Source organism: Gouania willdenowi, chromosome 9, assembly GCF_900634775.1.
Source record: "Gouania willdenowi chromosome 9, fGouWil2.1, whole genome shotgun sequence".
In the NCBI taxonomy this organism is placed as follows: domain Eukaryota; kingdom Metazoa; phylum Chordata; class Actinopteri; order Blenniiformes; family Gobiesocidae; genus Gouania; species Gouania willdenowi.
In genome coordinates this window covers 28,037,925-28,051,325 of record NC_041052.1, presented here as the reverse complement: position 1 = coordinate 28,051,325, position 13,401 = coordinate 28,037,925, and the positions used below count along the sequence as shown (strand labels likewise).

Below are 13,401 nucleotides of genomic sequence, written 5' to 3'. Positions count from 1 at the left end.
AGTGTCAAATTTGGCTTGTTGCACCAAGCAACGAAAATGTACTTCTGCATTTGACGGCGTGGGACACAACACTTCCGGTTCAATGACGAGACAGTGTGAGCGGCCGAGTTCCTGACAGCTCTCGATGCACTGTGCCTCATGTGACGTTACATAATAAAAGTGTCCTACAATATCTCAGTGTCCCAAATTGTCCGATAGTGTCCCAGAGTTCTCCAAATTGTCCTATATTGTTCCTGAGTGTCCCAAATTGTTCTACATTGTCTCAAATTGTCCTACATTGTTCCAGAGTGTCCCACATTGTCCCAGCATGTCTCACATTATCTCAAAGTGTCATACAATGTCCCAGAGTGTCCTAAATTGTCCTACACTGTCCCAGTGTCCCACATTGTCCTACATACAAAAAACTTTTCCCTATAACTTGGACACTGGTACCATTGAACAACAAACTTGTCAACAAATCCAGATTCAGGTTGTCATTTTTACCAATTTTGTATTTTCAAATACCTATTTGCCTTGCAAATACAGGTCTTGCCGAGTTATTTGTAATTCTCTTAACTTGATTTTTTTCCTAACATTTTTCTATTATTGACGTCATTAGACCATTATACATACCATGTACCATTAAAGCAGTATTTTGGATGTTGGAATTGGCGCCCCCTGTGGGTGGTAAGTAATTCCATGTTGGAATTTGCATAATAAAAGGACAGGCATATTTCTTGACTTTGTTGTTGCTTTTGTTAAGGTATTAGAGTGATTTAATCTGTTTGTTATTGTATTTTATTAGTGAACATTCTCAAAACATCCCACTTATATTTTCTTTTTAAAAAGAATAAGTTTGTGAAAGCCGTTTCTGTGCACCTTTTAAGCTATGGGTAGTCAATTTGTAAATAAGTTTTAGTTTAACTGGTTCTGTTGTAACAGGGGGCTCTCATTGATGATGCACATAAGGGGCACACGTGGGGTATTCTTTTCTTTTTTTTTTTTTTTTTTTTTAAAGTGCATTGTATATACAGATAACAAGACACTTGGATGTCATATACACCTATCAAAATAACCATATTTAGGATAGCATAAGTCAAAACCACTCGTGATTGCCTAAGGTATAACAGGACAAGTGGAACAAGGGGAGCAAAAAACATCCTGATTAGTGACTCTGCCTCTCGGCCTATTGGTCTGACCTTCGAATAACAAGCTATTCTTGAGTCACAAAATACTGCAAGGAAAGAGAGATAATGATGGGGAAATTATTGATTTATCGGTCATGGATGGAGAGGTAGAACTACATTCAGACAACAGGTGGCGGTAATGCAACGGGTCGGATGTAAAACAACGAAGAAGAAGAAAACTACAATAATGACAGTTCGTGGTTTCAAAACGGAGCGGCAGTTTCTGCCAACTTTACTGAAATGATCAGAAATTATCTGATTAGACGTTATAGCCACCATTTAACTGTAATTCGTTAACTCCGGCTTTAACGAGAAAAAAAAAAATATATATATATATATATTTCACGTCATTTACGTCTTCTTTGCTGACTGACACGCTTGCTTTTACTGCTACGGTGGTTAGCATACTAGCATACGAGCTGAAGCTGTTTATACGGCTGCGGCTTTGACTCAGACTTTATCTGCCCCGGTCACTATTTACCGAGTTGATCATTTATTCTAAGAACCCTCCTGGAGATGGCGAGTGTGCACGAGAGTTTGTATTTTAACCCAATGATGACAAACGGAGTTGTGCACGCTAACGTGTTCGGGATCAAAGACTGGGTGAGTCCATACAGGATCTCCGTACTCGCGCTGCTCTACGAGATGACCGCGTCTAAGGTCAGCCTGCCAGAGAGGAGGAGGCTGAACAAGCTGATCCTGCCACTGCTGCAGGTCGGTCTGCTATCCATGCTGTCAACACTGGCACTTAATGGCTCATCCACTCACAGCCTGTTCTGGTTCCACAGGGTCCGGACATCACTCTAGGACAGTTCCTGAAGACAGTCGAGGGATGCTGTCATCAGACTGCATACGCTGTCAAACTCAGGTCAGCTTCACCATTGATAACCCACTGTGCTCATAAATACAATAATAATATGACGTAATTGTCATGTTTTTATATATATTTATAATATGAATAACAGTCATACTAATGATAAGGTGAAGTTATAATCAATGGTGGGAATCCCATTTATTTGTTTGGAGAAAATAATCGTAAATATTTGCATAGATATGTCATCTAAAATGTATACAATTGTATAGTTCTGCACCTTTAGGCTTTATGGTTATAATTATAATGATTGATAAGGGACAAATACTATATTCAATATTTTTGAAGGTTGGCTGCAGTTTGGTGAACATAAAATGCATGTCATTGTTTGATTAGATTTAGTCCAAGTGAGACTGTGTGTAGAGAAAGATTAAGTGGTCTTTGGGAGCCCTGTTGGTTATAGAAATAAGATTCCCATCTATTGCCAACATTTGGTGTTTATTTTTCTTCATGATTTCTGTTTAATCAGGTGTATGCTAGTAAGTAAGTGGTCTTGTGCTGTGGGGAAATATTTGAGCAGTTTGATGGCAAAGGTCTGTATGTTGGGCATGAAGGTCACAGGTTCTCAAAAGCTGCTGCTTTTTAGGATCTTCCTGGTTTCCAGTAAATAATGTCCAAATGGGAACAACCAGTGAACCAGTGACAGGCTTACCATGGGTAGCCAAGGCTCAGTGATCCTTGTAAGGAGTGTAGATTTACTTACTTAATGCAATACAGAAAGACTATTGTAGCCTGTCAGTTTAAATGGAAATACAATGACTACTGGATATAATTAGATTAATTAGTAATAAAGCATTTATGTTTTTTTGTTAGTTTTATGCTTTATTTTTCTTAAGGAACACAATGCAGACATTTTAATAATAGCCATTTTTAAGCATGTAATGCCATTTTCTTGATTTTTTCTTTGAGACGTCACAGGTTAGAGCAGACATTATGTTTGTCTGTAAACAACCGTAACAATATGGCCATCCACATGCGCACTTCGACAGTAGCATAAATGAACTAGCTGCTAAGATAAGCTAGCAGGGTGAACCACTTATTGGCAAACAGCTGACTCGCCATAAACAATATCTCCAACAAAGTTCCTTTGTGCAGATGATGTTGATGACATTAAACACTAATTAAACTAAGTGATGTTTGTTTATAAAACACCTTTTTATAGATGTCCATTCACAAAGTGCTTTAACATAAAAACAGGATTCAGTAACACAAAATAATTGCATTGCAACTTAAAAGCAAAAAGACATAAGAAAGAAAAAAAATAAAGGCAGGATGATTTATTGGGACCAAATGCCTGCTAAAAGCTTAACTACATTATGTTAAACATTATTGTTGACATAAGCGTGTGTTGTTCCACTCAAAGACTCCATGAAATGGCTGATGGAGAGCTGAAGGACATGGAATACTTCTTCTCAACTCTTCCCACCCCTTTTAGCGCGTTTGACTCTGAGGCTTATAAAACCAGTGTGGTGGGTGAGTGTGGCACATGACATCACGCTCTTTGAAACATGTTTAATTTTCCAACAAAGAAGTTTTTAATGAAGCCATTTTACTTGATTTTTTTAGGACTTTTCATGAGGCACATGTTGCTGGCCTACAACAAGCTGTCTTTTAGTCAAGTCTACAAGCTGTACAAGTCACTGCAGCAGTACTGTCACAGTCACTACGCTAAACCTATTGATGGGCAGGAGAGTCTACCAGCGCTGGTGGCTGATGACTCAGAGATGGACCTGACCAGCACTGAAGACACTGTAGGAGACAGAGTGGACAAAGTGGAGCTGGACACGCCGCTACATGAGTCAGAGTTACAGTGAGTGATGCTCTTCATCTGCATTTACCTAACTGAATGCACCTCTTCTCATGAACAGTCAAAGCTAACAGCAGATCTGTGACTCTTCCAGGAGTGACACTTCTTCAAGCAGAGGACCCCTGTCGCAAAAACAAGCTGAGTACTTTCTTGCGAGACAGGTGATTGCTCCTACTAAAGCATTATTGGCCGCTAACGTGTTTTAACTGACAAAGTCAGCAGAGATGGTAAATGATTGTTTGTGTTTAAAACATCCCTGTAGGCGTACCTTCTGAAGAATGATGAGAACAAAGCTCTGAAGCCTTCTGCTCTGCAAGAGCAGCTCAACAACATGCTGAAATTTAACCCAGATTTTGCAGAAGCGGTGAGACTTTTAATACCAGGGCAGCTGACAGTCACAGGTCATACACAATATCATCAATTATTACATTCATCTCATAAACATTAGATGTTTTCCATCAGAATTGAGACAGAAACAAACTTTATAAAGAAGCAGCTTATTGCAAAACAGCTGTTTTCGTTTTAATTGAAGATTATTATGTAAGTGCTCAAAGTGTGAGTTGTGTCTTATTCTATCAGTGGGTATTACATAATAATAATAATACATGTTATTTAAAAGTGCTTTTCAAGAAACTCAAAGACACTTACAGGTTTTAACAACAGCAAATACAGTGACGAAAACAAAGAATGTAAATCATAAAAAAGAAAGAACATCAGTAAAAGAAACATTTATTACACCTAGGTAATGGTTTTTAAGTTTTCAGTGATGACAAATGCAACAAACCAGTGTCCTACGCAATTGAGTTATCAGGCTATAGTCATGTGAAAATTGTATGTTGTCCACTGACACTTCATATGATGATTTGAATCAAACGCATCATTACTGGCTGCACAGTTCATAATGGATCGTAACTTTGTTGTTTGAGGTCTTTTGTCCCTCCTTTATAACCTTATCTGGGTCTCCGCCCAAATCATTAAATAATGCTTTTTTTTTAATTCGACACCAAGCTCAGAAAAGCACAGTGTGGTCTGGAGCCATCTAAAGTGCTGATGGAGCCAGAAATGGTGAAGCTTAAAGTGCAGAGTTGGCATCGCCATTCCTGTCACATTTAATGATGTACATCATTTTGAATTAGGGAAATAAATATGCTTAGAAAACTTTAATGTTCTTTTATGATCAGAATACACCAACAGTTAGCATTGTATGTATTACATATATATTTTTTAATCATTGTGCATGTCTTTATCCATTCTCTGGGCTCTCTTTTCTAGCATTATCTGAACTACCTAAACAGCATGAGAGTGCAGGACATTTTCCTCTCCACCCACAGTCTCTTGCATTACTTTGACCGCCTCATCTTGTCTGGTAATGAGGGAAAAAGCAATGGAGACGAGGGATATGGTCGAAGTCTCCGCTACGCTGCTTTGAACCTGGCCAGCCTACACTGTCGATTTGGGCACGAGTAAGTCAGATAGTTGGTGAACTCCAACACCAATCATAGGAAAGATGTCTTGGCAGTGCTCTCACTATTGTTGTTATTCAGTCACCAGGCTGATCTGGCTCTGCAAGAGGCCATCCGGATTGCTCAGGAGTCCAACGATCATATCTGCTTGCAGCACTGCCTGGTAAAACTAAATACTATTTGCTTCACTGGCAGTGTGATTAGGAGTGTGACGATATCTCGATACGGCGATATATCGCAATATGTTTTTGCACAATCGATTATTGATGCGCTCGCACTAAGTATACATTTTTTTTATATTAAAAAAAAAAAAAATATATATATATATATATATATATATATATATATATATTTTTTTCTTTTTTTTTTTTTTTTAAAAACTTTTCAGCTTTTTCACTAAAATGTGCAGGTAGGTCTTCACAGAAATTTTGTCACTTATTGTTGAATTGTTTACTGAAATATTGCACTATAATGGTGTTACTGGTAAGAAAGACCCTATTTTTTGTTTACAGAAAGCACTATGGGAGATACTTATTCGTTTACATTGGTATGTTGACACCTATTTACAGAAATGTCGCACTAAAATAGTGTCACTGTTCATAGGACACTTTTTCAATTTATTGTCTTTCAGAGATACAAAATAAAAATGTTATTTTTTCACTTAATCTTTTTTTTTCTTATGTCAGATTATCATGGATTGATTTCTGACCAATATATTGATAATCGCAGTATTGTCATATCATGAGATAATCGTTATCGTGTATAGTATCGTATCGTGAGGTACCCAGAGGTTCCCACCCCTAGTTGTGATGCATTAATCATGTCTAATTTAAATTATTCTACTTCAGAGCTGGCTCTACACTCTGGAACAAATGAAGGGATCTGATAGCACAGTGCTGACTGAAGATTCAGTGAAGATGGCTGCTCATTTCTGCCTGCCAGTGAGTGCAACAGCATTTCTTTTCCAGGAGTGGCTGCATTAAAGAGGCTTTGGTTACTTTCTTGTGTCTTTGCTTTAGCTCAGCTCTGAAGGGATGAAAATCATCCAAATATCACTTCATAGAGTTTTAATTTGTGTTTTATTGTCTAATAATTTTTAATTATTTGGTGTATAATAGCTTATACATGGCCATCCTACATAAGCAGTAATACTCTTCTACGATGGTGCTACTATTGATTTATTATTTATTCATTTATCACCATATATTGTGAATGCCTTCTTATTTTTTAAAGAAACACTCAAATAATTCCACTTATCTGTTTTGTTCTCCGACCTCTGCTGTAGTACTTGGCATCTCTAGGAATCCAGTCCCTAGTCCAGCAGGGGGCGACACAGGGTAAGACGGCGCACAAACTGATGGATGCCCTGAAAGACACAGACATCCTGCACTGGAAACACAGTTTGTCTGAGCTGATTGAGATGAGCCTGGCTCAGACAACATCCATATGGAGGATGTATGGAAAGAGGTCAGGCTTTATTGAAAGTATCACCTTTGTTTATTGTGGGCTGCTTATGGACAGCTTTTTTTAACAAGTCTATACCTTTAACATAACAAACCCCTTTGTGTCTTGGCAGCACCATGGCTCTGCAGCAGGCACAGCTGCTCCTCAATATGAGTAGTCTGGAACCGGTCAACTTTGGCGTCCAGCAAAACAACACAGAGGCCTTCGCTGTGGCTCTCTGTCACCTGGCAGAGCTGCATGCTGAGCAGGTAACACTTCTATGCTGTCCAGTTGCTGTAAAACTTTAGTACCTTCCATTGTATGACGAAAGGGAATTCACTTTTATCAGTCTGCTCTGCAGCTCTTTGGGAAGCATTATGTACCCACTTACCATCTGCTGTACTTGTTCCTGTTGCAGGGCCTGTACGGTTCTGTGTCGGAGCTCATTCAGCACCTGAAAGAACAGTTTCCACCTCACACTCAACATGCAAAGGTGACGTTTCTTAACCAGCTCTTTTCAACTCAAATCTGATGGCGAAGGAAAGAATAGCATATGATACTGTCCGATGTTTATCTACTCAACAATTTCTAAAGTTTGGGTTCTGCCTGTGGGCTGCAGAAGTACAAAAAACAATTTCAGTATTAAATTCTACTATTTAGTTTGGAATTCTTAAAATATGAAGATACATATTGATGATGAAGTTGGTGTTTTTCATTAAAATGCTCTATACTCTAAGTTGGGGTGGAATGGCTGTGCTCAACATACCAAACAAATAAAAAATATACTATATATATATAATATTAGGATTGTCTTTTTTCTATAGATTCTTTACATTAGAACCCTGTATTTGGTTCCATATCTGGCCAAATTATTTTTGGTTGAAATTCTATGCAAATAAATTAATTGTACAAGAACTTGAAAGTTGCTCTATACTACTATAACATAGCAAGCCAAATAAAAAGGCATATTGTAATATTTGTGGTTTTGTTCTGCAAAAACAAACTGAAACGTTACTGAGAAAGTCCAGCAACCACTGTGGCTTTGTTGATCACAAAAACGTTTGTGTGCTTTCATGTTGTATTTCATTCTATCCTGTGTTTCCGAGGCACATTGAACACACCACGTGCTTTGTGTTTTTTTTTTTTTTTTACATGGTGTCATGTACTGAGTGGGCATCGTACTGAGATTGTATATGCGTGCACGTGCACTACCGGAAAATTAATTTTTGCTATTGTGCTATTATGTTTATTTTTGTTTTCAAAGTGAACCGACACGTGTTTTATTTGTTTATTGGATTCGGTTAGGGTTATAATCTCAGTACGGGGGTAAAATAAGTCCGTGACAATGAACTGAAGCCAGGAAGCACATTTAATTTGTACCTCAACAAAGTTATAACACGGAGATCAGTTAGAGCTAGGGTTTGGGTTAAAATAAAAGGGTTAGCAGGGTAGCTAAAAATAATTATGTGCTAAAATAAAACGTAACTTTAAGTCACATGGTGCACCTATCACGTCACCGAAACTGGCCAATTTATGAATAGACTGGTAGTCTATTCGTATGTTTCAGTATAAATAGCCACGGCCTTTATTTTCTTCTGTGTTTGTCTTATGAACATTGAATATGACTCAGTGAGGATCTGTTTAGATCAGCTGTGACTGTTAAATAATAGTTTTCATCTTTCTTTGCACAAGCAGTTGTGAAAGACCTAATAGTGAAAGGTTATTATTAGTATTACTCATATTATAAATATTAATGCTACTGCATTAATACCTGCTGAACAGTTCATATTAGTGTGTGTGGCAGACAGGAATATGGACATTAGTGTTGAAAATGCCACTTTAAGTCACTCATTGAGAGTGATGATGTAACTGTTTATTGTTTAAGTTATGACAGTGTGATAAACATGTTCTAAATGTGAGGAACCAGTTCCTGTTCCTTATGTTGAATCTGGTTCTAAATCCCAACCCAACTGGTGAAAAGACCTGTTTTTTTGTTGTGTTTTTTTAACAGGCCAAAAAGAAGTTGCATGAAGTGATGCATAGTTCTAATAGAGATTATAAGCAAAATGCTGCCTATAAGGCATACAACTAATCCTCTGCCTCTAGTACTATACTGAATCGCAGTTACTTATATACTATTTACATTTTTGGTATAATTTCTTTGCATCATGTTGAATCACATCCTATCGTATTGTGTAGAATTGAATTGCCATCAAATCAATGTCAAATCGTATCGAATTGGGAACAGGGGTGAGTCGTATTGCATCGTATCACCAGGGGATTCAATACATCGCTAATGTATCACATCGCTGGTAGTGTATCGAGATACGTATTGAATCGTTGTCAGTGATGGAGGTTCACATGCTTAGACTGCACCCATCCTGCTTTCTACCTGTTTGTCCTGCTGCCTTTGGTTAGGCGCCACAGGTCTATCCAAACTAGGACTAAGAGACCCAAACAGCTGTCACCACACTGAACTTACAAATGCACCTTTGTCCCCCTTATCTAACACACACAAAGGAAATAAACAAAAAAAACATTGATTGAACTGTTGAACTTTTTAGTCTTTGCACTGCTGTACCTATGCACTGTTGTATATAACCTTTTATATACAGTATATATGCCTTTAACCTCTTCTTAAGTAGATATTTGTGTGCTTTTAATTTATTAATACTTTTTATTTTATTTTTTTATGTGTCGTTACACAATTCCAAGCTGCTACAAATTTCGTTGTATGACTTTGTACAATGAAATGACAATATTTCTTCCTAAATCATTTTCTGGATTCCAAACCTAATGCAGGGTTCTAATCAAGGTTTTCTGAAATGTTATTTTTTTCCTATGCTTTGATGGACCACCCTTATTTAATTTCTTTTATTTTCATTTATAAGCTCAATGCAAACATTTTTCATTATTTTGAAGGCCCAGCTGTGGCTAGAAGCTAGCTTTGAAAACCTTATTGATTTCTTTGCAAATGCAGATTTCATTTACAGTTTCCATGTCTTGTTGATTTGTCTTTGTTTACATCCTCTTCACCTCAGCTTTGGATGCTGTGTGATCTGAAAATCCAGTTTGAGCAACACATGAATGAAGGAAAATACCACCTAGCAGATTCTCTGGTCACAGCAATATCTGCCTTGAACAAAACTGAAGGTCTTTACAGGTCAGACTACATCAGCACCCAATTTACTGCTGTTGTTCCACATACAGGCTGTAGGGTTAATGATGTATTTTACAAATAGGAAAGCTCAAGTCCTGAAGGCACTCAAACGCAGCACAGCGGCGTCCAATATCTTACAACAGCTGCAGGTTCACTGTGAGAAAATGAAGAGTATTGAGATGACAATCAGGTGGGACACCCCTCGTATTTATATTGTGAATGATGTTAATGATGTTGCAGTAGAACGTTTTGCATGAAATCACATCTATGAGGAACGTCTGGCAGTGGCATGGTAGCAATATCCTTTGAGAACCAAGGATCTAATGCACTAGACTGTAGCTTTTTCATAGTGTGGTTTTGACCCCTGACATTGAGATCATTTAAAACAGTGTGAAGGAGAGGACATTGTGGCGTGGATCGTGGAAGATGTATAGGACGTTAGTGAGAAGTGGCCTGGAGACAGTAGTTTTGTCTCTAACAAAAGTCACTGCAGATGGTTCTGCCAGACAATTTAAAGAAATAATATTTATGGATGTCTTGAATTAGAGAAGGTAGAAGTCTGTTTCTTGCACTAAAAAATGCAAATGATAGTAGTCAGACATGGTGCTGTGTGACCCCTAGAGGAAACAGCTGGAAGTATGGAGAAACTACTAGAGTAAATGTCAAATGCCATATAAGTTTAGTTCAGGCCTGCCTTTCAGAATAAGACGCATTATAACTCTCCTGCCATACTCAGAGTGTTGCTCTCCACTGCTGAGCTTCATTGGGAATCGTCTGGCTTCTCCACCACGCTCCCTCTGCTACTGCAGGCTTTGGCTTTAGCGAGACAACACCACCTGCAGTCTCTTGCCTCAGAATCCATCCTCCACCTAGCCTTCACTCAGGTCAGCCTTGACGGAAAATCTCATGTCCCAGATGTCCATGCAAAGTTGAGTGAGACAGGCATGCATGTGTGGTTCACCAATGTTGCCTATGATTCTTGCAGCTGATGTTGGGGGTTCCTGAGCAGGCTTTGAATGTATTGCATGAAGCCATTGAGCCCATTTTGGCTCACGGAGCAGTCATAGATAAAGGCAGAGCCATGCTACTGGCAGCACGTTGTCAGATGGCTGTTGCTGGGATCGGGACACACAGACGAGAGCAAACAGGTAATGGATCGAAATGAGCAAACCTTGCTCTCATCTTAACGCTGATTATTTCTTCATGGTTGCATCATCTTTTTTATTTCTACATTTTTTGTGTCTTACAGATGTGTGCACAGCACTTTTGGCTGTTAAGACTTTGACCGAGGCTGCAGGTAATTTCTCTACACTGAACTGCAAAGAGCGTCTGCGAGACGTCCATTACCTGCAGGCTCAGCTCCACCACTTTTTAGGTCAAACCCAAGAACGCAACAAATGTGCCATGTTGTTCCGCCTCCTGGACCAGGAGCTGCAGTCACCAGCACCACTGATCTCCATGAGACTGTGACAGCATTGGACTGAAGACTTGGTAATGACTTCTTGTGCATATTGGAGATTGTGCCCTATGCAGGCTAGGAGGAGGTCCCATCACTTCATGAACCTGTTTTGTATAAAGTGCAGTAAAAAGATGGAATTGAGGGTCTGTTCAGCTTCCCTCACTAGTACAACTTTTAAGAAGTGATTTTGAATATTTTTGTTTATTAAAATATATTGAAAAATGTACATCTAACGGCTTATTGATTTTTTTCAATTGAATTTTTATTAAAAGACAAAAAATCTTGGACATGCATCTAAAGAGTAGTGCACCAACTGCCACCAAAGAAACTTCTAAGGTTTTTGTTTTTAGCCACAACACATGCATTGAATTCATGGTTATAGAGAGTGTTCAGGATTTTGCTAAATCAAATTCTTCATCAGTTTTATACAGAAATCTGATACAATAATCTTACTACACACTTCCATGTAACTGGGGAAAGTTGCTTGCTTGGAGAAATGTTAATTGTCAAATTCAACTTGGCAACAGTTGGTAGTTTGTAATTCAATATTTCTTTTTCTAGCAACAATACTTCAAAAATTATACTTCTTATTTGAGAATATTTCACTCTCGTTTTAGTGTTTTTCAGGGTTGCAAAATGTATCTTGGGCCCACGTTCAAGGTTTTTGAAACAAAAAGCAGTAATTTGATGCTGGCAATTTAAAGTCTAGTTGACAAAACAAAAGACACTAAACATTGCATTTAATTAGTTCTTTAGTGTTTGCTAAAGAAGCTCAAATGTTACTACAAGTTATGAAAACATGTTTGTTTATGTTAATAAATACAGGTGTTGGTTATTTCTTTAAAAAATAAAACTGTTGAATCAATTAATGCAGCCGAGTTAGTTAACTTAGACTTATTACTTTTATTTGTGTAATGTTAAGCATATTGATCAGCTCTTTTTTCATTTTGTGAACTATTTTTAACAAAAATATATACAGTTATTTTACTTGAGAAGGAGTATCGTCTTCACTGCAGTAATAAAGGTGAACACTGGTGAGCATTGCCTCTCAGTGAAGGGATCGTTGATTCAGGTCCCACTGGCTGACTGATAGACACCTATCCTGGGTGCTACACTGTCTTATGCTCTGTTTGCTGACCCTGTACAGGAAAAGGACTCCACCTCTGATAATCGAAAACATGTATGAGTCTAGTACTTTGTAACCCCATCATAAACAACACAAAACAAAAATCCTCTATAGCTGGTAAATAAAAGGCACAGAAACAGTACAAAAATGTGAATTTTGATTTTTTTGATTTTTGATTTTAAATACTTTATTAATCCCAGGGGGTTATTCAAGTTTTTACACTCTGTTTATTTAAAAAGTGAGGAAATTTGTGTTTGGTAGATTATTCATTTGTTGTAACAATGCTTCTTGCCAATAAATCTTGTTTGTTTTTATTTTTGGAAAGCCTGTTTATTTCCTTTTAAATCGTGCCACATTTGTAATGAACATGCATTTTTGGAATGAGAAGCAGAGCTGAGTGTCTGCGTTCCACCCATTGAAATTTGTGGGTTTTAATGATTTATTGTTCTCCCGGCTCCTATTATGTTCATATCCCTTAATGTGCTATTTGTTGTTTTATTTATTTTATTTTTTAACTTTTATTTAATTTTCCAGAACTGCGGTTCTATTTGACCTTTTTTAGGCCCTATGCTATGAATCTAGATAATTATATCCTAGATTAATCTCCGTTAGCAGGCTTCAACAAACCAAACATTCCCTGTCAGAGAAAAGCTGTTGATCACAATTTGCTAATTTAAGCCAAGTGTTTTCAGCCTTGGTACGTGCGCGTTCACATAAAAGGGGTGGAGATTGCAGCGTCTGACCAATCACTACAATGGAGAAAACTGACAGAGCGACGTCGTTACAGCTTATGATCTTAAATAAATATAATGAATTTAAATCCATGATGACAGCATAGAGCGCTAGTGTTAGTGCTGCTTTTATATTCCCTCAGATCTGATCCACTTCGTAACTTAATCCCGACCA

At 37.8% G+C, this 13,401-nt stretch overlaps 1 protein-coding gene across 1 annotated transcript; it reads left to right on the top strand.

Moving 5' to 3' along the window:
- Positions 1 to 1,076: 1,076 nt before the first annotated feature.
- anapc5 (anaphase promoting complex subunit 5) lies at positions 1,077 to 11,595 on the top strand. The gene is made up of 17 exons (XM_028458396.1): positions 1,077 to 1,880; positions 1,955 to 2,034; positions 3,401 to 3,510; positions 3,604 to 3,847; positions 3,939 to 4,005; positions 4,107 to 4,208; positions 5,117 to 5,307; positions 5,389 to 5,470; positions 6,156 to 6,248; positions 6,593 to 6,774; positions 6,884 to 7,019; positions 7,169 to 7,243; positions 9,792 to 9,913; positions 9,993 to 10,100; positions 10,647 to 10,794; positions 10,896 to 11,058; positions 11,160 to 11,595. The coding sequence occupies exons 1-17, from the start codon at positions 1,683 to 1,685 to the stop codon at positions 11,378 to 11,380; spliced, it is 2,322 nt and encodes a 773-aa protein (XP_028314197.1). The 5' UTR covers positions 1,077 to 1,682; the 3' UTR covers positions 11,381 to 11,595.
- The last annotated feature ends 1,806 nt before the right edge of the window (positions 11,596 to 13,401 follow it).

What these genes read in the sequence shown, in the direction of transcription:
- anapc5 (XM_028458396.1), top strand. Translation starts at nt 1,683, where the DNA reads ATGGCGAGTGTGCACGAGAGTTTGTATTTTAACCCAATGATGACAAAC. An exon ending in AGTACTTTCTTGCGAGACAG is followed by an intron (nt 4,006 to 4,106) that starts GTGATTGCTCCT and finishes ACATCCCTGTAG; the next exon opens with GCGTACCTTCTGAAGAATGA. An exon ending in CTGCTCATTTCTGCCTGCCA is followed by an intron (nt 6,249 to 6,592) that starts GTGAGTGCAACA and finishes CCTCTGCTGTAG; the next exon opens with TACTTGGCATCTCTAGGAAT.